The sequence below is a fragment of the Hemiscyllium ocellatum genome, chromosome 13 (assembly GCF_020745735.1).
Source record: "Hemiscyllium ocellatum isolate sHemOce1 chromosome 13, sHemOce1.pat.X.cur, whole genome shotgun sequence".
In the NCBI taxonomy this organism is placed as follows: Eukaryota; Metazoa; Chordata; class Chondrichthyes; order Orectolobiformes; family Hemiscylliidae; genus Hemiscyllium; species Hemiscyllium ocellatum.
The window spans coordinates 35,758,171-35,782,731 of record NC_083413.1 but is presented as its reverse complement, the minus strand read 5'-3'; the positions used below and the strand labels follow the sequence as shown (position 1 = coordinate 35,782,731).

The 24,561-nt window shown below is 41.7% G+C and overlaps 1 protein-coding gene across 2 annotated transcripts in view; it reads left to right on the top strand.

Moving 5' to 3' along the window:
- The window catches only part of mccc1 (methylcrotonyl-CoA carboxylase subunit), an 88,541-nt gene that overhangs the window by 38,209 nt on the left and 25,771 nt on the right, over nt 1-24,561 (top strand). For both annotated transcript variants that reach the window (XR_009645363.1, XM_060834747.1), the window contains exons 10-16: nt 6,741-6,868; nt 9,225-9,408; nt 9,500-9,609; nt 17,160-17,376; nt 17,465-17,551; nt 19,419-19,468; nt 23,762-23,899. Coding sequence is in view for 1 of the 2 variants with exons in the window: in XM_060834747.1 (XP_060690730.1) it covers nt 6,741-6,868; nt 9,225-9,408; nt 9,500-9,609; nt 17,160-17,376; nt 17,465-17,551; nt 19,419-19,468; nt 23,762-23,899 (914 nt within the window). In the remaining variant the exon portion in view is untranslated. The remainder of the gene's footprint in view (nt 1-6,740; nt 6,869-9,224; nt 9,409-9,499; nt 9,610-17,159; nt 17,377-17,464; nt 17,552-19,418; nt 19,469-23,761; nt 23,900-24,561) is intronic.

The window sequence follows — 24,561 nt, the reverse complement described above, 5'->3', positions numbered from 1 at the left end:
ATGATTGTGTAAACCTCAATCAGGTCCCCCTCATTCTCCTTTTTTCTAGTGAAAATAAACCTAACCTACTCAACCTCTCTTCATAGCTAGCACCTTCCACACCAGGTAACATCCTCGTAAACCTTCTCTGCACCCTCTCCAAAGCATCCACATCCTTTTGGTAATGTCGCGACCAGAACTATACACAGTATTCTAAATGCAGCCGAACCAATATCTTGTACAATTTTAACATGACTTGCCAGCTCTTATACTCAATACCCTGTCCAATGAAGGCAAGCATACTATATGCCGCCTTGACCACTCTATCCACCTATGCAGCAACCTTCAAGGTACAATGGATCTGCACTCCCAGATCTTTCTGCCCATCAACTTTTCCCAAGGCTCTTCCATTCATTGTATAATTTGCTCTGGAATTAGATTTGCCTAAATGCATTATCTCATATTTGTCTGGATTGAAAGCCATCTGCCACTTTTCTGCCCAACTCTCCAGTCTATCTATATCCTCCTGTATTCTCTGACAGTCCCCTATGCTTTCTGCTACTCCACCAATCTTTGTGTCATCTGCAAACTTGCTGATCATACCAACTTAATCTCATCATAGCCAGGTTGTCCTTGATAATTTTAACTTCAACCTTTATATATTTATTTCATCCTATCCATGTACCTCCAGTACATGGATGGCAGCTGTTCAAGAAGCTAGGTCATTGCCACCTTCTCAAGGGCAACTAGAGACAGCACTGGCCAGCCAGTGACACCAACATCCCACAAATGAACTTTAAAAAAACGTCTGCACTGACTATGATTAAAGACAAAAAAAAACTGCAGATGCTGAAATCCAAAGTAGACGAGCAGGAGGCTGGAAGAACACAACCAGCCAGGCAGCATCAGGAGGTGGAGAATTTGAAGTTTTGGTTGTAACCCTTCTTCAGGACTGCGGGTAGGTGTAGAGGGGACTGCAGATAAAGGGTGTGGCGGGGGGGGTGCAGGGTGGTGACGTGGGATTGGTGAAGGTAGGTAAAAGCTCTGACATGGTTCGTCAATGGGATGAATGTATCCCGATACTGAGGAGATGTGGGGATGGAGGTGGAAGCTGGGAAGGGAGTCGGGGGATGGGAAGGGAGGTTATTTGAAATTGGAGAACTCAATGTTGAGTCCTTCAGACTGTAGGCTGCCCAGACAGAAGCCGAGGTGTAAGGTCAAGGTTTATGATGTTGGAAAGGGAGTGGGACTGACCATGATGCCATTCTAAACTAATCCACTTACTTCCACTTCATCTGCATTCCCCTATCCTCTTCTTCTATAGTCCTAACGATTTATTCTCTCTTCGTATGTCAGTCTTGCCATTCAAAGAATCGGTCTGGTAAACCTTTGTTACGCTCCCTCCATAGCTAAAATCTCCTTCCTCAGATCATGAGGCTAAAACTGCACACAATACTCAGCAAGTATAGTCTATCCAATCATTTGCAGGACTGCACTTAATTTTTAAAAAAGTTAACCTTATTCAGTGCCGGATGGTGGACAGTCAGTATGCCGTTATTAGGCAGAATGGAGTGGTTGAAGGGGGATGGTGAGGTGGGGCTGAATGTAGTCAATGAACATGTGGAACCTGATGTGCTCTCAGAAGATGTCTATTAATGGCACATGAACAAAAAACTAGAAGGGAGCCAAGGATATATTATTGGGAATCACAGGTGATAATGATGCAGCAGTAAGAAGAGAAACCATTACAAATAATTCTGTGGCTACTGCTGGATAGTTAGGAATAAGATCAGGAGATTGCATTCCCTTCCAGCTAGATGAGAGGCTTTGGAGGAGGATGTTGTAGTCAGCAGCCTCAGATATTATGGGGAGGTCAAGACAGATGAGTAGAGATAATTTACATTGGTTATATTCAGATGGGATGGAAATTGTGACTTTGATAAATGACTTGAGTACAGTCGGTTCTGCTATAACGTGCATTTGTTCAATGTGAATTGGCTTTAATGCGATTGAAGAACTTCGACATTATTTTTAGACTGTTAACCTTTCTTACCTGTATTGGCTATAACATGATTTCAACTATTGCACGATTTTCTTATGATGTGCAATCACATGAGAACCGAACTGTTGTGTTATATCAGAACCAATTACTGTATCTGGACAATAACCTAACTGGAGGTCGGAAAAATTGGGCATAGTTTGGGAAGCAACAGCATGTTCAATATTAAGAGGAAAGTTCAAGATTAAATCTTATTTTCAAGAATCGAGGGGTCAGTTGTAGGTTTTTTTTGAGGTGAAGGTAGCTTGAAATTGTAGTTGGATGGTCAGTGGTTTATTAGCGTTAGGTCTGAGGAAGTAGGCCGGGAGACTTATGAGTGAATTAATTGACAGCATGACGAGAGAGAGAGAAGAGAAACTGGAACCAGAACCAGGGACACAAATAAGAAGAGATCTCCATTTTAAGAGAGATAGGGAGAAACTTTTTCTTTGGTGGTTCTTAGTGTATGGCATTCCCTTTCTTAGAAAATCATGGAAACTGGATCATTGACTTTATTCAAAGCAAAGTTAGATTTTTGATAGGTCCGGGAGTCAAGGGTATGGTGTATGTGGAGTCTGGGCAAGAACTGTATAAGCCATGATCTGATTGAATATTGGAGCAAGCTCAAAAGGACAAATGACCTACCCTTGCTCTTAAGGCGAAAGTGAGGACTGCAGATGCTGGAGATTAGAGTCTAGATTACAGTGGTGCTAGAAAAGCAAACAGGTCAGGCAGCATTCAAGGAGCAGGAAAATCAATGTTTTGGGCAGGAGACCTTCATCAGGAAACATTGAGTTTCCTGCTTCTCGGATGCTGCCAGACCTACTGTGCTTCTGTACCCTTGCTTTTAAGTCCTATATTCCTTTGTAAGATGCAGGTACAGAGCTAGGACAGAGGGAACTTTTAAAAAGTTGACGGATGGATATTTGAATAGGAAGGGTTTGGAGGGATATGGGCCGGGTGCTGGCAGGTGGGACTAGATTGGGTTGGGATATCTGGTCGGCATGGACGGGTTGGACCGAAGGGTCTGTTTCCATGCTGTACATCTCTATGACTCTATGTTGTAGGAAAACGGAAGTTGCAGGAGCAGCTCTTCAGATGACAAAGAAGTCCAAAATATCTCTTACTTTACGTTAGAGAATGAGGATGAAGAGTCTGAGGAGAGGGTTTAAGAAGGTAGTTTGTAATAGTAAAAGAGAAGCTGGATATTATTTTTGTATTCCTGGATGGTCTTGGAATATTGAGCATTTTTGATAAAGGAATAGCAGCAACTATCAGTGCTTTGTGATGCAGCAAGATGTGGCCATGAATGGCTAAACCTATTGTTCGAATGAATGTTCAAATCCACTCTCCTTGGACTTAAGGGAGTGGAGATTATGGCTCTTATGGAGAAATGATCAGGGTGAGAGAGAGTGCAATAAGGTGAAGGGATCTATGTGGCAGGAGGACAATCTGTATTACAGCATTCTGTGGTATTGTGTTTTTGTCCTTCAGTATACTTTGTTCCTCAGGTTTTCCAATATTAGAAAAGATCAAATAATGTCCAGATACCCATACTGACTAGATTAGATTCCCTACAACATGGAAACAGGCCCTTTGGCCCAACAAGTCCACCCGACCCTTCAGACCCATTCCCCTACCCTATACTAACCCTGATTGATGCACCTAACACCATGGGAAATTTAGCATGGCCAATTCACCTGACCTGCACATCTTTGGACTAAGGGAGAAAACCAGAACATTAAGAAACCCACATTTGGACATTCTCCCAGTGTCTAAACCCTAGACAGACAATTGCCTGAGTGGGATTCGAACCTGGGTTCCTGGTGCTGTGAGGCAACAGTGCTAACCACTGAGCCACCGTGCCACCCGTGACCTTGTGACATTCTCTCCATTTCCAAGATTGCCTACTTTCACTTCCATTACATTGTCAATTTTCGCAACAACTTCTGAAAAGCTGAAATCTCAACCGTGTTTTTGTTGCTTCCAGACTGTACTCTTCTTCTGGCTAATTTCCCAACTTACACCCTTTGTAAACTTGACTTTAACGAAAACTCTGTTGTCCGATTCTTAAGTTGATCCATGTTCCAATCACTTATGTTTGGCGGCCTACGTTGCTTGACAATGTAGTCAATGGGAGCCAATATCTTGAATATAAAATTTCATTACTGGCTACCAGTCCCTCCATGGTTGCACTTGTCTACCTCTGTTAACTCTTCCCCTCCTATAAATCTTAGTATCTCTGTTCTTCACCAATTCTGATCTCCAGATCCCCAATTTCTAGTGCTTTACATTAGGAACAGTTCCTTCAGCTGTCTCGACAGCAAATTTTGGAAACAAAAACAGAAAATGCTGGAAAAGCTCAGCAGGCCTGGCAGAATCTGTGGAGAGAAACCAGAGTTTGTTTTGGGTCCAGTGACCCTTCCTCAGAACTGGGATTTTGGATTTGACTCCTTAAATCTGTGCTTTGAGACATCCCTTTAAAACCTGATTCTTTGGGATGGCATGGGGGCTCGGTGGTTAGCACTGCTGCCTCACAGTGCCCAGGACCCAGGTTTGATTCCAGCCTTGGGAGACTGTGTTGAATTTGCACATTCTCCCAGTGTTTGTTTGGGTTTCCTCCAGGTGCTCTAGTTTCTTCCCGCAATCCAAAGATGTGCAGGTAAGTTAAATTGGCCATGCTAAAATTGCCCCTAGTGTTGTGTGGGTTAGGTGCATTAGTCAGGGGTAAATATAGAGTTGGGTAATGGGTCTGGGTAATTGACTGTTCAGAGGGTTGGTGTGGACTTATTGGGCCAGATGGCCTGTTTCCACATTGTAAGAGTTCTATGATTCTTTAGCCAGGTTTTTGATAACATATCCTGATCTCTCCTGATGTGGCTCAGTGTCAGATTTTGTTAACATGAGATATTCTTCTACGTAAATGCACTATAGAAATGCAAGTTGTTGTTGTGTCACTTGCATTTTGTACATCAGGTTGATAGGAGAAACTCCATATATAAATTTTTGTACCTTGGATCTCTCTAGTTTGGCGAAATTGCAATTCGAAACATGTGCTTCTCCTCTAACTTATCCTTCCCCAAAACTGCAAAACTAAAACCCTTTATCCCTCAGGCATTCATTTCTTTTAGAATCACAGGCTTTTTAAAGCTTTCATTATTTTTAGATGTCATTTAGTCATCAATTCCTAATGTCTTGTTCTCCTTTGCTCTTTGCAAAACAAAAAATATGGTGTTATGCACAGTTGCCTGCTCCTACCTTTATTTCTCAGGTTAAAGAAAGGAAGTCCCATCAACATAATGCATTGATTTGTATTGAAACTATTATATAATGTATGTTATTTCCACTTCTGTAATTCCTGTTTATCATTGCTTATTGCTATTTGAAACAGAACTATACAACTTCTGGTGATAAATCTATGCTGATTATAGCATGTTGCAATACATTTGTATTTTGAAGGAATACACTGAAATTGTGAAGAACGTCTAAATTTATCTTCCAACTCTTGATTCCCCTCCCCTTCCCGTTTCAAAAGTAGCAGCAATAGCTCTGGAAATTGAACCTTCTTCTGCTGTATTTAATATTTGAATATGATGACCTTCATTGGCTTCACAGTTAGGTTTACATAAAATGGAAAATGAAATTGTTGATAACAATGTGAGCTCAAAAATGTCTTTGCTATCATTTGAACCAACATGTTTTAGATCATAGCCTCATCATCCAATATCATCTTATGAATGTACCAGATGTTTGCATGACTTGTAAAGTAGCTACACAGTGTCATTTCATGTGCTGCGCCTGGATAAACCATAATATCCTGAGAAATCATGTACCATGCCAAATATTCGCACTACCTCATACTTTTTGGATAGGTCCCATTAAAACTTTGGCCTAGGTCTACTGCATGTATGTAACAATATCATGCAGTCAGTGAGATATCCTTTCCTCAAAAGGCAATGCTACTAAACTAAAAGATAAGTCCCAGTCAGACAGATTTTACTTACTTTTTCTTTCCAAACACTTAATTTAAGGACTTCTCCATATACTCCTGCATTTGTCAATTTCATTTATATAATGGATGACTGAAGTTGCTATTGTCCATAGAGATACTCTTCGATGCACCTGCACATATTCATAAGCAGGATTGATACATTTTGAACAAATTGAAACTTTAATTTCTTTCTGTTTCTACTTAAGTATTATGTACCAATACTTTTCAATTTCAACTTTAATTTAGAAACATAGGTTATAGGAATAGGCCATTCAGCCTTTGAGCTTGGTCTGCTATTCAGTATGATCCTAGCTGATCATTTAACTCAGTACCTAGTTCCTGCTTTCTCCCTATATCCTTTGACATTGTGTGTTATGATTGTATTCTAACTAGTTATCTAATTTAATTCGCAAGTGTCTCTAAGTTACATTTTAAAACTAAGCATCATAATTATCTGTCTAATTAGTAGTTCCCTCACTTTGACATTTTTCACATAATGTTAAATCTATTTATCTTGAACATTTTAAAAAGAGACATTTTGTACTCGCACAAAAGAGATTGCTGCTATTTGGATGTGAATATGAACCTAAACACAATTTCAATGTAACTTTGACTTTTGCAGATGAGTTGTTTTATGACATATTGTGCCAAATAGAGTGATAAACAATTTGCCTAATCGAATATTGAGTTGTGATGAAAAGTCATGGATTCACAATATGTCTTGGTTTTCAGGGACAGTAGAATTTATCATGGACTCTCAGCATAATTTTTATTTCATGGAAATGAACACAAGATTACAAGTGGAGCACCCAGTCACTGAGATGATAACAGGAACTGATCTTGTTGAATGGCAACTTCGGGTGGGTGAAAATAGTTGTTTCTCATAGTTTATGTTCTATTAGGCTTAAACCTTTAAGTCACAACTTTCATAAAACTGATGGAAAGTAGCTAAATGTTTGGACTCAAACTACAGTTTTATTCATATACCAGAAAAGGTTAAAAAATATCTAAAGGTTTCCACTCTCTACTACAGAAGAACCTTGATTATTCCGCATTCGATTATCCGAATTTTGGATTATCCGGACGAGATCGCAAGGCCCCAATGCTTAGCTAAACTGTATTATCTGGCATTCAATTATCCAAACGGCACGGGTGGCACGTTGGCACAGTGGTTAGCACTGCTGCCTTACAGCGCCTGAGACCAGGGTTCAATTCCCGACTCAGGTGACTGACTGTGTGGAGTTTGCACGTTCTCCCCGTGACTGCGTGAGTTTCCTCCGGGTGCTCTGGTTTCCTCTCACAGTCCAAAGATGTGCGGATCAGGTGAATTGGCCATGCTAAATTGCCCGTAGTGTTAAGTAAGGGGTAAATGTAGGGGTATGGGTGGTTTGCGCTTCGGCGGGTCGGTGTAGACTTGTTGGGCCGAAGGGCCTGTTTCCATACTGTAAGTAGTCTAATCTAATCTAATCAAACAAAATACTCCTCGTCAGTGTTGTTCAGATAATCAATGTTCCTCTGTATTTTACTGTTATTTCCATATCTTTATAATGCACGAATCTCTATATAACATTTGATTAGCAGTGAGCATGGTGATGTTGCATGGTTGAAGACGTCGCAACATCTTGGAAAACTTGAGTTGGATTTAACTGGGAATATAATCCTTGTAATCACTTGCCCCTATCCTCCACCAATGAAACGTCCATTACAAGATTGTCCACTTGAAATTCAACACAGCGACATTATATATTTTCTAATTAACCCGTGCAGAGATATTATTACACACCACGGGAGCAGGTGGGACAAACCTGGGACTCTTGGCTAATACAGCACAAGAATCCTCAAGTACAGTTATTTTATATTGGGAAGAACCTTCATTGTTTCAGGGTGAGACTTCCATCCCCATTTGGGATGGAGTTGAGAGATGCCAGGCAATGTGAGTGACCAGAATAAAGGATGTTGGAGAATCTCAGCAGGTCTGCCACCATCTGTGGAGGGAGAAACAGAATTAATGTTTTGTGTATGATATGGCTCTTCTACATCTGAATGAGTGGATAGCAAGATGGCAGACAGGCCACATGTTATGTAAGACCCCATGCCTTCAAACATGCTAGTGGGGTGACAGATAGGGCTGCTAAAAGTGTGAAGTGTAGCTAAGTGCAGCATGCGTCAGGAGACATTTTGGTAGAGGATGTTACAGTAACTGTTAAGGAAGAGTAGATTGTTTAGTTCTGTGTGATCCTTCAACCCAAAACGTTAACTCTGATTTCTGTCTACAAATGCTGCCAGGCCTGCTGAGCTTTTCTAGCAATTTCTCTTTTTGTTTCTGACTTATGGCATCTGCAGTTCTTTCAGTTTTTTTACTGAAAAAGTAGGTTTATCTCACAGCTTATGTAACCTCTGGGATAAAGCCTGTACTTTTGAATTGTTCTCTATGCCACCAATTTGAATTGACCCTGTTTAATATATTATCAAATTTAATGTACTAACTTTGGAGCAGAAATGGAATTTGAGAGTCTTGGATCTTAGGGAAGGTATCTTAAACATTAGGTAAAAATTTTGAACTGGTATTCAAAGAGATAGCTTTATGTAAGAATGAGTAATAATCAATCACAACAGTTACGAGAGCCCTGGTGGTCTTTCATGATTAACTATCATCTGTTTCTGGGAAGGTGACGGTGACCTTTCTTCACAGCTTTCCCAAAATATCTCATTTATTATTTGGAATCCACAACTTGTCATTAATTTGAATCCATGAGCTTTAGATTGCTAATCAGTAGCTGAAAATGTGTTGCTGGAAAAGCGCAGCAGGTCAGGCAGCATCCAAGGAACAGGATATTCGACGTTTCGGGCATGAGTCCTTCACATCGAATTTCCTGTTCCTTGGATGCTGCCTGATCTGCTGCGCTTTTCTAGCAACACATTTTCAGCTCTGATACTCCAGCATCTGCAGACCTCACTTTCTCCATTGCTAATCAGTACTATACTACAATGCTACTGTCTCCTTGAAGGATCATTAATGAGTGGAAGAAATCAGAATAAAGAATTAATTCTGTTATGCCATGGTTGATCTTTAGTGTGTGCATGAAATCACACAGAAACATGATCTGGTCCAATGTATTTTAATTAATTTGAATAAAATAGATGTTCTATAAGTAGAACAATTACAAATCCTGTTGAGGATTGAAAACGAATTGATATTTTTTCATCAAATGTCAGGTTGCAGCTGGAGAGGAACTTCCTGTGACACAGAAAGAACTCTCCGTCAAAGGTCATGCATTTGAAGCAAGAATTTATGCAGAAGATCCAAGTAATAACTTTATGCCAGGTGCCGGGCCTTTAATCCATCTGTCAACACCTGTACCAAATGCTTTTACAAGAATTGAAACTGGAGTCAAGCAAGGTATTGAAGTTATGCCAGGCATTACCATTTTAATTACATTTTAAGTAAATGTCTTTTTTTCCATACAAGTGGATATTCATTTTCTTTTCAGGTGACGAAGTCTCTGTACACTATGATCCAATGATTGCCAAGCTGGTGGTTTGGGGCGATGACCGTACAGTGGCACTAAATAGATTAAAATATTGCTTGCATCAGTACAATGTAAGTATGCAAACAATTTGTATTTCTAAAAATTAGATTCAGTACCTGATGATCAATGCTTGCTGAAATAAATCACATAATTGTATGAAGGTTATATAGCTGATGCATTTTAATATATATCCACAGGAAGGTAAATACAGTAATCATAAAACTTGTTCACTTTGGGATTTTAATAGTGTTCAGAATAGGCTTAAGACTAAAGTGGGATGCAGATAAATGTATCTCATTGACAGTGATTTATTACTGAAGAAAGTGATGCTGGAGAGTCAGTCAATAAGTGTGGTGCTGGGAAAGCACAGAAGGTCAGGCAGCAAGCGAAGAGCAGGAGTGTCGATGGTTTGGGCATAACCCCTTCATAACTTCCCTGATGAAGGGTTTATGCCCAAAAAGTCAACTCTTCTGCTGTTTGAATGCTGCCTGACCTGCTGTGCTTTTGCAGCATCACACTTTTCGACAGTAATTTATTACACTAGATTATGATTTGCTCTCTTCCCATTTGATAATGGAACTCTGTTAAGGTATGATCTCTACTCATATTACTTATTTACAAATACTGAGCCCAACAATTAAAGGGAGTCAGGGGGCTGAGTTGAGTATGGTTGCCATTCCAAAAGAGAAAGTACTAGAAAAGCTCAAAGGTCTTAAAATTGATAAATGTCCTGGTCCCAATGGGATACATCCTAGAGTTCTGAGAGAGGTGGCTGAGGAAATCTTTCAAAAGTCACTGGAGTCAGGGAAAGTCCTGGATGATTGGAAGATCGCTGTTGTAACCCCCTTGTTCAAGAAAGGATCAAGACAAAAGATGGAAAATTATAGGCCAATTAGCCTAACCTCGGTTGTTGGTAAAAGTCTAGAATCCATCATTAAGGATGAGGTTTCTAAATTCTTGGAAGAGCACAGTCAGATTAGAACAAGTCAACGTGGATTTAGTAAGGGGAGGTTGTTCCTGACAAACCTGTTAGAATTCTTTGAAGAGGTGACAAGTAGGTTAGACCAGGGAAACCCAGTGGATGTGGTCTATCTAGACTTCCAAAAGGCCTTTGATAAGGTGCCCCACGGGAGGCTGCTGAGCAAAGTGAGGACCCATGGTGTTCGAGGTGAGCTACTGGCATGGATTGAGGATTGGCTGTCTGACAGAAGGCAGAGAGTTGGGATAAAAGGTTCTTTTTCGGAATGGCAGCCGGTGACAAACGGTGTCCCGCAGGGTTCAGTGTTGGGGCCACAGCTGTTCACGTTATATATTAAAGATCTGGATGAAAGGACTGGGGGCATTCTAGCGAAGTTTGCCGATGATACAAAGTTAGATGGACAGGCAGGTAGTACTGAGGAAGTGGGGAGGCTGCAGAAGGATCTAGACAGTTTGGGAGAGTGGTCCAGGAAGTGGCTGATGGAATTCAATGTGAGCACATGCGAGGTCTTGCACTTTGGAAAAAAGCATGCAAGCATGGACTACTTTCTAAACGGTGAGAAAATTCGTAAAGCCAAAGTACAAAGGGATCTGGGAGTGCTAGCCGAGGATTCTCTAAAGGTAAACATGCAAGTTGATTAAGTCTGTGATTAAGAAAGCAAATGCAATGTTGTCATTTATTTCAAGAGGGTTGAAATATAAAAGCACCATTGTGCTACTGAGACTGTATAAAGTTCTGGTTAGGCCCCATTGGGAGCACTGTGTTCAGTTTTGGTCCCCACACCTCAGGAAGGACATACTGGCATTTGAGCATGTCCAGCGGAGATTCACACGGATGATCCCTGGAATGGTAGGTCTAACATACGAGCAATGGCTGAGGATCCTGGGATTGTATTCATTGGAGTTTAGAAGATTAAGCGGAGATCTAATAGAAACTTACAAGATATTACATGGCTTAGAAAGGGTGGATGCTAAGAAATTGTTTCCGTTAGTCGAGGAGACTAGGATCCGTGGACACAGCCTGAGAATTAGAGGGGGTCAATTCAGAACAGAAATGCGGAGACATTTCTTCAGCCAGAGAGTGGTGGGCATGTGGAATTCATTGCCGCAGAGTGCAGTGGAGGCCGGGATGCTAAATGTCTTCAAGGCAGAGATTGATAAATTCTTGATGTCACAAGGAATTAAGGGCTACGGGGAGAATGCGGGTAAGTGGAGTTGAAATGCCCATCAGCCATGATTGAATGGCGGAGTGGATTCGATGGGCCAAATGGCCTTACTTCCACTCCTATGTCTTATGGTCTTAAGCATATGATAAAGGAACAAAAGTAAGCCACATAGTATTTCAGCCTGCTCTGTCATTCAATATGTTCATGGATGATCTGATTTTAACATCTACAGTCCTACATATCTCAGTAAATTTCATTCTCTTGCAAATCAAGAATTTCTGTAACTGCCTTAAAGGTATTTAAAGATTCTACATTCACTGCCTTTTAAGGAAGGGAATTCCAAGGAAATGTCAGCCTTTTGAGAGAAAAAGAAATTTCCTTCTCTCTGTTTTAAATTGCGCCCCCTCATTTTTAAACAATAACCCCTTGTTCTAGATCTCCGACAAGAAACTTCTTTTCAACATCCACTCAGTTAACTGTCACCAGGATCTTGGATGTTTCAATCAAGTCACCACTGACTCTTCTAAACTCCAGAGGATGCAGACCCAGCTTGTCTAGCCTTTCCTCATAATGCAATCTGCTGATTTCCAGGTATCAGTCTAATAAGCCTTCTCTGAACTGCTTCCAACACAGTAACATCATCTCCCAAGTACAGTGATCAGTATGGTACACTGTACACAGGATGCCGTCTCACCAATGTCCTATATGACTGAAGCACAACCTACTCTTGCATTTGATTCATCTTGCATAAAGATAACATTCTATTAGCTTTCTTGATTATTTGTTGTGCCTGCCTGCATACTAACCTTCTATGATTCATACACTGGAAATCCAGATCTCTCTGCATCTCCACATTTGGCAACCACATAGATAATATGCTTCTTTTTTATTCTTCTACCAGAATGGACATTTTCACACTTACCCACATTGTACTCCATTTACCAGATTCTTGCCTATTCATTTAGCCTGTCTATGTCTGTTTGCAGGCTCCTTGTGACCTCTTCATAACTCACTTTTCTACCTATTTTTGTGTCATCAGCAAATTAAGCAACTATATCTTTGATCCCTTCATCCAACCCATTTATATAAATTGTAAAAAGTTGAGGCCCCAAAATCAATCCCTGTGGTAGCACACCACTTATGACATCCTGCCAACCTAAAAAAGACCCAGTTATTCCTACTCTCTGCTTTCTGTTAGCCAGCCATTCTTTTAACCATGCCAATATCTTACACCATGTTAAATTCTTCAATAACGTTTGATGTGGCTCTTTATGTGGCTCCAATTGGTTTAGCAAAGAAAAGAAAATAAACTTTAAAAACTATAGCGACACGACAATATGTCTAAATATAGAGTAGAAATGAATAAATGTGCAAAAAATTTTACTTTTCAGTCTCACTCTTCCCCTCTATCTCCGCATAATTTTTAATTATACTACAACAAAGGATCTAGATCTTTTTTCTCTTAATCGGTGAATTACTCCCCTTAATGTTCCAGGTGCACCGTTTAAACGAGCGGCTAGCCATAACCGTCTGAAGCAACCCATGCTTCAGCCCTGGGAAGAAGAACCCCATTTATAGTGTACCAAGTGAAAACAGTAAACGGTTCATATAAACTTGAAAATACAACTACTTGTGGGCGGCACGGTGGCACAGTGGTTAGCACTGCTGCCTCACAGCGCCTGAAGACCCGGGTTCAATTCCCGACTCAGGCGACTGACTGTGTGGAGTTTGCACGTTCTCCCCGTGTCTGCGTGGGTTTCCTCCGGGTGCTCCGGTTTCCTCCCACAGTCCAAAGATGTGCGGGTCAGGTGAATTGGCCATGCTAAATTGCCCGTAGTGTTAGGTAAGGGGTAATGTAGGGGTATGGGTGGGTTTCGCTTCGGCGGGTCGGTGTGGACTTGTTGGGCCGAAGGGCCTGTTTCCACACTGTAAGTCTAATCTAAAAAATGTTAAAAACTACCAAATCAAAACTTCTAACAACTATTTCTACAATGACCCAACATATAACACAGATAAAAGACTTTCCCCCTTGCCCACAGGGGGCGCTGATACCACCCACTAACCCTTCCGTGGCTCTTTCTAGCTGAAGCCATGCCCCAAAGCCAGACAAAACAAAGCATATAAAAATCACATGTATCTTGCAACAAGAAAATTAAAAGTGGGCATTCAACCCATCCCATCCATACTTTGACCCTAGGCAGCCTTGGTAAAAATAAAGGAAACCCACCCCCTGTTCTAAAAAAGAGAAACAAAAAGGGAAATGATAGAAAAACAAAGGATAACAGGAGGGGAGAAAGAAGGGAGAGTAGAGAGGGGGGAAATAAAGAAGACCCCCATATATTAAGGAGACAAACCAGGCAAACTACAGAAAAAACACAGTGAACACGATTGTCCATATTTTTTGAGCCAGTCTATTTTAAGTCATCCAGGATGTCCTTTGCCTTTTCCGATGAGTCAAAAATTAAACGCAGACCCTCCGTGGCTGAAACTTAATATTGCTGGATATCTATCAGAGTACTGAATATTCAAAGCCTCCGTTTTACCTCATCAAAGGCCTTCCTCTTACTGATCACGGCTGCAGAAAGTCTTGAAAGAACATGATTCTTCATCCTTTATAAATCAGAGCTTGTGGATCCTTCCCCAGTGTTCGAGAAACTTCCAGCACCATTTGCTTGTATCGATAATGCTGGAGGCACATTAGGATCGGCTGGGAGCGCTGGTCCGATCTGGGCCTGCGCACTGTGACCCGATGGGCCTACTCATCCTGCACCCGGTTCACCCTGATGTCCTGCTTCAAAACCTGTGGGAGCCATTGCTCCAAGAAGCTGATCAGCTGGCCTCCCTATTCCCGCTCTGGTAGCCTGATCAAGCAGATATTCCTCCGACGGCCTCAATTTTCGAGGTCGGTAACAACAATGACTGCAGATGCTGGAAACCAGGGTTTAGATTAGAGTGGTGCTGGAAAAGCACAGCAGTTCAGGCAGCATCCGAGGAGCAGTAAAATCCTTCTTTAGGGACTGCAATTTCCCTTCCCACTTGGTTAAAAATGCCCTCCAACGCATCTCGTCCACATCCCGCACCTCAGACCCCACCCCTCTAACCGTTACAAGGACAGAACCTCCCTGATGCTCACCTTTCAGCCTACCAACCCTCACATAAACCAACTCATCTGCCGACATTTCCACCACCTCCAAATGGACCATACCACCAGGGATATATTTCTCTCCCCACCCCTTTCCGCCTTCCGCAAAGACTGTTCCCTTCGTGACTACCTGGTCAAGTCCATGTCTCCCTACAACCCACCCTCCCATCCTAGCACCGCAGGAATTGCAAAACCTGCGCCCGCACCTCCTCCCCTCACCTCCATCCAAGGCCCCAAAGGAGCCTTCCACATCCATCAAAGTTTTACCTGCACATCCACCAATATCATTTATTGTATCCGTTGCTCCCGATGCGGTCTCCTCTACATTGGGAAGACTGGAAGCCTCCTAGCAGAGCACTTTACGGGACATCTCTGGGACAACTGCACCAATCAACCACACTGCCCTGTGGCCCAACATTTCAACTCCCCCTCCCACTCAGCCGAAGATATGGAGGTTCTGGACATCCTTCACCGCCGCTCCCTCACCAACCGACGCCTGGAGGAAGAACGCCTCATCTTCCGCCTCTGAACACTTCAACTCCAGGGCATCAATGTGGACTTCACCAGTTTCCTCATTTCCCCTTCCCCCACCTCACCCCAGCTCCAAACTTCCAGCTCAGCACAGTCCCTGTGACTTGTCTTACCTGCCTATCTTCCTTTCCACTCCACCCTCCTTTCAACCTCTCACCTTTATCCCCTCCCCTACTCACCTATTGTACTCTATGCTACTTTCTCCCCACCCCCACCCTCCTCTCATTTATCTTTCCACACTTCAGGCTCTCTGCCTGTATTCCTGATGAAGGGCTTTTGCCCGAAACGTCGATTTTACTGCTCCTCTGATGCTGCCTGAACTGCTGTGCTTTTTCAGCACCACTCTAATCTAAACTAAATTTTTGAGGTCGTTGACTTGTTCAATTAAGGCATGTACCTGCCATCCAGGGCCTGTCCCCGTCCTTCGAAGATTCCACCGCGGTTTCGGAAGTCACGGCCCACTGCTCCACCTCTACGCTGCTAGATCTCCTGGTCATGCTTCTGCAGCTTGGCTGAGCTTGGTTCCAGCCTGGTCTGGATCTCCTCCGTTGCTGAATTGATCTTCTCTCCGAGTTTCACAAACTTCGAGACCAGGCTGTGCTGCACAGTTTAGTCCCCAGAGGCGTTCATGGAGGCTGACACCACGGTCATGGGTATGTCTGATACTGCAGGGGCATACCCTGCTTGTTGCATTCCTTTTCCCTTAGTCATTTTCATTTCTTTAAAAAAAGCACTGAAACTAATAAATAACAGTTCTAGCCGGAATAGGACGATTGGGCACAGCCGTTTGGGCGCTGGCATTTTGGCACGGCCGTTTGTGCGCCAGCCCATTTGGCTACGGACATTTTGGCGTTAGGAAAAAAATGTTGATTGATTCATCATCATTCAAAGGTAGAACTTTAAAAAGTTTTAAGTCTGTAATTTTATTGAAAAATAAAAGCATTACATTTTGTTACACTAAAGCTGTCCATACAGACAGATTTACAAATAAAGAAATGTTCTTAGCACCAAGATGTCTGTCGCCAAATGGGTTGGCACCAAATAGGTTTGGCGCCCAAACAGCCGTGCCAAAACGCTGGCGCTCAAACGGCTGCGCCAAAATGTACCAAACCCGTTCTAGCTGTCTAAAATCGGCAATTTACACCATAATGGGTCAAAAAGGCAGGTGAATGCACACTTCGTCTGGGTTTCTGGGTAGAGCCAACTAGATTGCCACCATCTTGGATCTCCCCAAAAGATCCCGATCAAACACAGAATATGGATTTTCTAGATCTAATGAATTTGACTTAAAGTAAATAAGTACAAAGGGAAAAACAAACCATTTCATGGAAAATTTGATAAATGGGACCAGCATTAAACTTCTAGATCAATATCTGACGGTACAGATCAAAGTGATGTTTTCCTTCGTTTTTGTCTTAATGTTGCTTTTCATCTTGTAGCTTTGATCAGAAATATAATTTCCATTTTGACTGAAGAGAACTGTTATATAACTTTTGTCACTCACCTTTCCCTGTTAATAGTCAAGATTACAGTGGTGCTGGAAAAGCACAGCAGGTCAGGCAGCATCCCAAGAGCAGGAAGAATCAACGTTTCAGGCAAAAGCCCTTAATCAGGAAACCCTGTTAATATACTATTGTCAAATTTGAAGTTTGAGAGTCACAATGGACTTAAAACATTGGATCTATTTTCTCTCTCCACAGACCTGATGAGTTTCTCTAACATTCTCTGTGTTTGTTTCAGATTTCCAACATCTGGATTATTTTACCTTTATTGCACATAATTGATCGTTTTTGTGTTATGACAGATTGTAGGCTTAAATACCAACATAGATTTCTTACTCTGCCTTGCTGCTCATCCTGAATTTGAAGCTGGAAATGTGCACACAGACTTTATCCCTCAACACTATGATGCACTGTTCCCAACAAAGAAAGCAACTAGTAAAGATGTCCTGTGCCAGGCAGCACTTGCTTTAATACTGCATGAAAGAATTCAGACTGACAAGTTTAAGGCATTTTCACATGGTAAGACCTCCTTGTGACCTACGTATACTCTGACATTTTAAAAACACTGATATACTTGCATGTAATCATTTTAAAATTACTTTTTCAGATCCATTTTCACCATTTGCAAACAATAGTGGGAGACGATTGAATATTCTGTACAGCAGGAATCTTGTGTTGCTTGATGGGCAGAACAGTAGGTATTATGTCGCTAATACAACATAGTTGTAATCTTAGCTCTTGTGTTGTTGCTCATGCTAATAAGTTTCAAATTATATTACTCCCAAGCGATGCACACTGACAAATAATAAGGTAGTAGTTTGTAGTAATAAGACGTCTCAAACATCAAAAATAGCTTTGTTTATAGATTTAATCCTATAATAATAACCTGTAATAACATAATTTCACTTGAAGAAATTAAAAACTGTCTGCAATTTTTTTCACCTGTTCTCTAAGTGGGTTTTTGAATTATTAATTTTCATCATATTCCATAATTATTCCAAACCTTTTCTAAAGTCATTTGCTTACAACTTTTTGCCTTCCACTTTTCAAAAGAACTCCCATTGCAATTCCTATTTCTTTGTTTTAAAAGAAATTGTCTTCTGAGGCTTTAATGGTATAGACTGTATAAATGTTTAACACTTATAAGACAAACCTTTAAAACTCAAATACAGTCCCATCAATAATAACAACCTTAATTGTAGAATTCACAACAAAAAATACTAGTCGAAATAAGGTACAATGCCAGATTTATAGAGCTGTACAGCATGGAGACATATCCTTCAGTCCAACTTGTCTGCTCCAATCAGATATCCTAAATTAAGCTTGTCCCATTTGCTAGCATTTGGCCCATTTCTCTAAACTCTTCCTAGTCGTATACCTATCCAGATGCTCTTTAAATTTTATAATTGTACCAGTCTCCATCACTTTCTCTGGCAGATCATTCCATATATGTACCACTTTCTGCATGAAAAGGTTGCCTCTTAGGTCCCTTTTAAATACCACCAGGGTCTCACCCCCTAGAAAGGAAGTTGGCAGTGAGCCAACAGACTAGAAACAAGCTTGCCTTTCAACGATAACGTGATGTAGGTGGGATATGTTGCCTAACTGTGGGATTTCCCACCCCTCACTAGGAGCTAGTACCATGGAACTCATGACCAATTTTATTGAATCAGGGCAGGTTTAGAAAGTCTAGGGAGGTGGCACAATAGATGTTGGATTTTCAGAGCAGGCAGATGGAAAGAAGGGTGGGATTCTATCTTCGGATAGATGTGCCTCTGAGGTGCAGCAAACACCCCCAGAAGATAGTCCCTGCCCACTTTCTTTTCATTGTTTTATGAACTTCTTAAAAAAAAATGCTCCCCAGTCTCACCCAACTGCTCATGCAACTTCATTTGGTGTGGCCTGCAGATTAGCAGAGTAACTTGAGCTTGTCATGATTTTGGCACCCTCCACATTGTGGAGAAGTCAAATGGTAGTGGGCCTGCCGCCAGCCAATGTTGCTTTCCAACGTTTCTGAACAACCTGCATGTTCACACACTGAAAACTTGTGATTCATTTTTTAAAGTGTTAAATATTTAATATTAAGCTGATCAATCGTAAAATAATGTATAACTTCTAAATTGTTCCATTACACAAAGACCTGGTGTGAAATATGTCTTTCATCAGACTATAGTATAATTTACAGAGAGAAGATGAAGTGAACATCTGAACAGACTGAACAAAACAGCTAACTACAAATAATGAAGCATTATGTAACAAGCACCTAAAAAATTTAGCATTTTAACTGGAACAAAAATTGTGCCTTTGAGTGTAGATTTGAAACATGTCAAAGCTGTTGAGTATGTTAGATGGTAAGACTTTGGATATTAATATGGTAAGGTCACAGGAAGGGAGAGTTGATACTTAAGATCAGCCTTGATGCGATTCAATGGTGGAGCAGCTGCAAAGAGCTGACAAGCTTACTTGTGCTTGTATTTCTTATGTTTATAACTCCTTAACATTGCAATGTATAATGCTTGCATTTGTTTCTTTGCTTTTAATTTTCTCCCCATCCTAAAAAGAGGTCAATATTGATGTGACATATAACCGTGATGGAACTTACAGTATGAAGGTAAGCAAAGAATCTTACTCAATAGAAAGACATGTGCTGAAGCTATTCATCTTGTACTTGCTAGTACAATGGAAGAAGATCAAATTTCAAATGATGGTGGCAATTTATGCTGCAGGAGAAAAGGGTGCTGATTTGTTGACAAATTGAGTCTGCTTAGCTGAGGCATTACCATAGAAAAAGCAACAGTAAACCGGAGCAACCAACACACCCTCCTCCCAACTCCCACGCAATTCAATAAGGACATCAGGCTCAAATGCATTAATTTGTTTTTAAAGCATGAGTCCCTCTGCATGAATGTATATCTAGCAAGCATACATGAACCATGTATGAGCTCAGCTAATTTTGTTATATCGGTTGTGTCAGGATTGTTCAGCAAGTGCTACCTAATCATGAAATTACTCAATTGAAATTTTGGATTTTGCAAGTATGACCAGGTTGCAGTAGATTCTGATTTATATTTTTGTTAAAGTAGTTTGCTTTGTGACGAGAAAGACGTATGACGTATGTGGAACCTGAAGAAAATAAATGCTATATTCCTAAATCCCTATAGTACTTGAGTCTGCACTGACTCTCTGAAGAGCATCACAGCCAACTCACCCCACCCACTCCTATCCCCATAATCCTACACATTTACCATGGCTAATCCACCTAGCATGCACATCTCTGTATACTATGATGAAATTTAGCATGGCCAATCCACCTAACCTGCACATCTTTGGACTGTGGGAGGAAACAAGAACACCCAGAGGAAACCCTCATAGACACAGGGAGAATGTGCAAACTTCACACAGGCAGTCGCCTGAGGCTGCAATCGAACCCGGGATCCTGGAGCTAAGGCAGCAGTGCTAATCACTGAGCCATTGTGTCAACAGGCTAACAACTATTCTGCTGCCATATGCTGCATTCGACATAGAGCATAGAACATAGAACAGTACAGCACAGAACAGGCCCTTCAGCCCACGTTGTTGAGCTGACTACTGATCCTCATGTATGCACCCTCAAATTTCTGTGACCATATGCATGTCCAGTAGTCTCTTAACTGTTCCCAATGACCTTTTTTCCACAACAGCTGCTGGCAACGCATTCAATGCTCTCACATCTCTCTGTGTAAAGAACCCACCTCTGGCATCCCCTCTATACTTTCCTCCAACCAGCTTAAAATTATGACCCCTCGTGTTAGTCATTTCTGCCCTGGGAAATAGTCTCTGGCTATCGACTTTTATCTATGCCTCTCATTATCTTGTATAGCTCAATTAGGTTCCCTCTCCTCCTCCTTTTCTCCAATGAAAAAAAGTCCAAGCTCAGTCAACCTCTCCTCATAAGATAAACCCTCCAGTCCAGGCAGCATCCTGGTAAACCCTCTGAACCCTCTCCAAAGCATCCACGTATTTCCTATAATAGGGTGACCAGAACTGGACACAGTATTCCAAGTGTGGTCTAACCAAATTTTTATAGAGCTGCAACAAAATCTCACGACTCTTAAACTCAATCCTCCTGTTAATGAAAGCCAAAACACCATGTGCTTTCTTAACAACCCGATCCACTTGGGTGGCAATTTTAAGGGATCTATGTACCTGCACATCAAGATCCCTTTGTTCCTCCACACTGCCAAGAATCCTATCCTTAATCCTGTACTCAGCTTTCAAATTCGACCTTCCAAAATGGATCACCTCGCACTTATCCAGGTTGAACTCTGTCTGCCACCTCTCACCCCATCTCTGCATCCTGTCATTGTCCTGCTGCAGCCTACAACAGTCCTCTATACAGTCAACAACACCTCCAACCTTTGTGTCGTCTGCAAACTTGCTGACCCATCCTTCAATCCCCTCATCCAAGTCATTAATAAAAATTACAAACTGTAGAGGCCCAAGGACAGAGGCCTGTGGAACACCACTCACCACTGACTTCCAGGCAGAATATTTTCCTTCTACTTCCACTCGCTGTCTTCTGTTGGCCAGCCAATTCAGTATCCAGGCAGCTAAGTTCCTCTGTATCCCATTCTTCCTGACCTTCTGTATGAGCCTACCATGGGGAACCTTATCAAATGCCTTGCTGAAGTCCATATACATCACATCCACAGCTCGACCCTCATCAACTTTTCTAGTCACATTCTCAAAGAACTCGATAAGGTTTGTGAGGCATGACCTGCCCCTCACAAAGCCGCGTTGACTGCATTTAATCAAACCGTGCTCTTCCAGGTGGTTATAAATCCTATCCCTCAGAATCCTTTCTAACACCTTGCAGACAACAGACGTGAGACTTACTGGTCTGTAATTGCCGAGGATTTCCCTATTTCCTTTCTTGAAGAGAGGAATTACATTTGCCTCTCTCCAGTCCTCAGTTACGACTCCAGCGGAGAGCGAGGATGCAAAGATCTTCGCAAGTGCCGAAGCAATCGCATTTCTCGTTTCCCAGAGCAGCCAAGGACAAATCTGGTCCGGGCCTGGCGACTTGTCAATCTTAATGTTTGACAAAATTTTCAGCACATCAGCTTCCTCTATCTCTATCCATTCCAGCATGCACACCTGCTCTTCAAAGGTTTCATTCATTACAAAGTTCGTTTCTTTCGTGAAGATTGAAACAAAAAACTCATTTAGGGCTTCCCCTACCTTCTCAGACTCCACACACAAATTCCCTATGCTATCCCTGATGGACCCTACTCTTTCTTTGACCATTCTCTTATTCCTCACATAGTGTAAAATGCCTTTGTGTTCTCCCTAATCTGTTCTGCCAAACCTTTCTCATGCCACCTCCTGGCTCTCCTCCGACCATTTTTGAGCTCCTTCCTCACCTGCCTGTAATCCTCTAGAGCTGAGCTTGACCCTAGCTTCCTCCACCTTATGTTAAGCTACCTTTTTCCTTTTGACGAGAAGCTCCACCGCTCTCATCATCCAAGGTTCCTTTATCTTACCACTTCTTGCCTGTCTCAGAGGGACATATTTATTCATCACTGGCAACAACTGTTCCTTAAACAGTCTCAACATGTCTATAGTGCCTTTACTATGGAACAATTGCTCCCAATCCATGTTTCCTAACTCATGTCTAATCGCAACATAGTTTCCTCTTCCCCAATTAAATATCCTCCCATTTTGCCTAATCCTCTCCTTCTCCATAGATATGTAGAATGTGAGGCAGTTGTGGTCACTATCACCAAAATGCTGTCCCACCACAAGATCTGATACCTGCCCCGGCTCGCTTCTGAGCACCAAGTCTAGAATGGCCTCTCCCCTCGTCGGCCTGTCAACATACTGAGTTAGGAAACCCTCCTGAACACACCTTACAAAAACAGCTCCACTCAAATCTTCTGCTCGAAGGAGGTTCCAATCAATATTGCGAAAGTTAAAGTCACTCATTACAACAACCCTACTACGTCCACTCTTTTCCAAAATCTGCTATTGGGGGGCCTGTAGTAAACCCCTAATGAGGTGACTGCTCCCTTGCTGTTCCTAATTTCCACTCATACTGACTCAGTAGGCAGATCTTCCTCGACAGTGGAAGCTTCTGTAGCTGTGGTACCCTCTCTGATTAGTAGTGCTACACCCCCTCCTCTTTTTTCCCCCCACCCTATTCTTTTTAAATGCTCTAAACCCTGGAACATCCAGCAACCATTCCTGCCCCTGAGAAACCCATGTCTCTGTTATGGCCACAACATCATAGCACCAGGTACTGATCCATGCTCTAAGTTCATCACTTTTATTTCTGATACTCCTTGCATTAAAGCAAACACACTTTAACTGATCCCTCGGTTCCTTCCCAGGAAAATCCTTCCCACTAGCTGGTCTACCTCTTGCTATTCTCTCATCTGCATCAACTCTCACCTCCGGTGTACAGCTCAGGTTCCCAACCCCTGACATAAACTTGCTAAGCTTGCTTCCAGAATCAAAAATTGATGGCTCTGATCAAGAACGAGGATTTTTTTTTTGCAATATATTTTGTGAAATGAGATGAATAGAATAAATCTACTGAATTATTCAATCTAAATTTTCAGCAGTTGAACATACTTCATAGTAGGTGCTATTTAGTCTATATTTATAATACTACTTGGATAGAACAATCCAAAACTAACTCTTTTGTCCTGCACTCTCTTAATAACACTGTATCTACCTCAGTAAAATGATTTCTGTCCAATTTTTCACCATCAAAATATGGGAGTGTATGACGGTAAATCAAAGTTTAATCTTGCAATTCCAGATAAATGTTGTGTGATGCTATTTTCATTTAGTAAATCTACTACAGTCATGATTTGTAAGAGCATTAGGCTAGACTTGTACTTAAATTTTGACTCTACTTCAGGTTGATGGAGAGATATTCCATGTATTTGGAGAACTGGATAAGGAGGATGAAGCGACATATCTGAAATGTTCAGTCAATGGAATTGTTTCCAAGCCTAAAATAGTTCTTACAAACAACACTATTCACCTGTTTTCAATGGTAAGATACATTCCCATTTTAGGTATGAGGAATGCAATTCAACATTGTAAATATGGCAAACACCATCATGACTCCTCAGTTATTAAAGCAGTCCATGTTCAAATGCAACAAGATCTGGACAATATCCAGACTTGGGCTGATAAGTGGCGAGTAACATTGAAACCTCACACATGTCAGGCAATGAGCATCTCCAATAAGAGACAATCTAACCAATGTCAATTGACATTCAGTGGTGTTACCGTCACCAAATCCCCCAGAATCACTATCTTGGGGTTACCATTGACGAGAAACTCAACTGGGCTTGCCACATAAACTCTGTGGCTACAGGAACAGGTCAGAGGATGGGAATACTGCGACAAATAACTCACCCCCTGACTCCCCAAAGCTTGTCCATCATCTACAAGGCACAAGTCAAGAATGTGATGGAATACTTCACATTTGCCTACATGGGAATAGCTCCAACAACACTCAAGAAGTTTGACACCATCTAGGACAAAGTAGCTTGCTTGATTGGCGCCATATTAACAAACATTCACTCATTCCACCCAAGATACTCAGTAGCAGCAGGGTGTCCCATCTACAAGATACACTGCAGAAATTCACTAAAGATCCTTAGACAGGATCTACCAAACCCACAACCACTTCCTAACAGAAGGACAAGG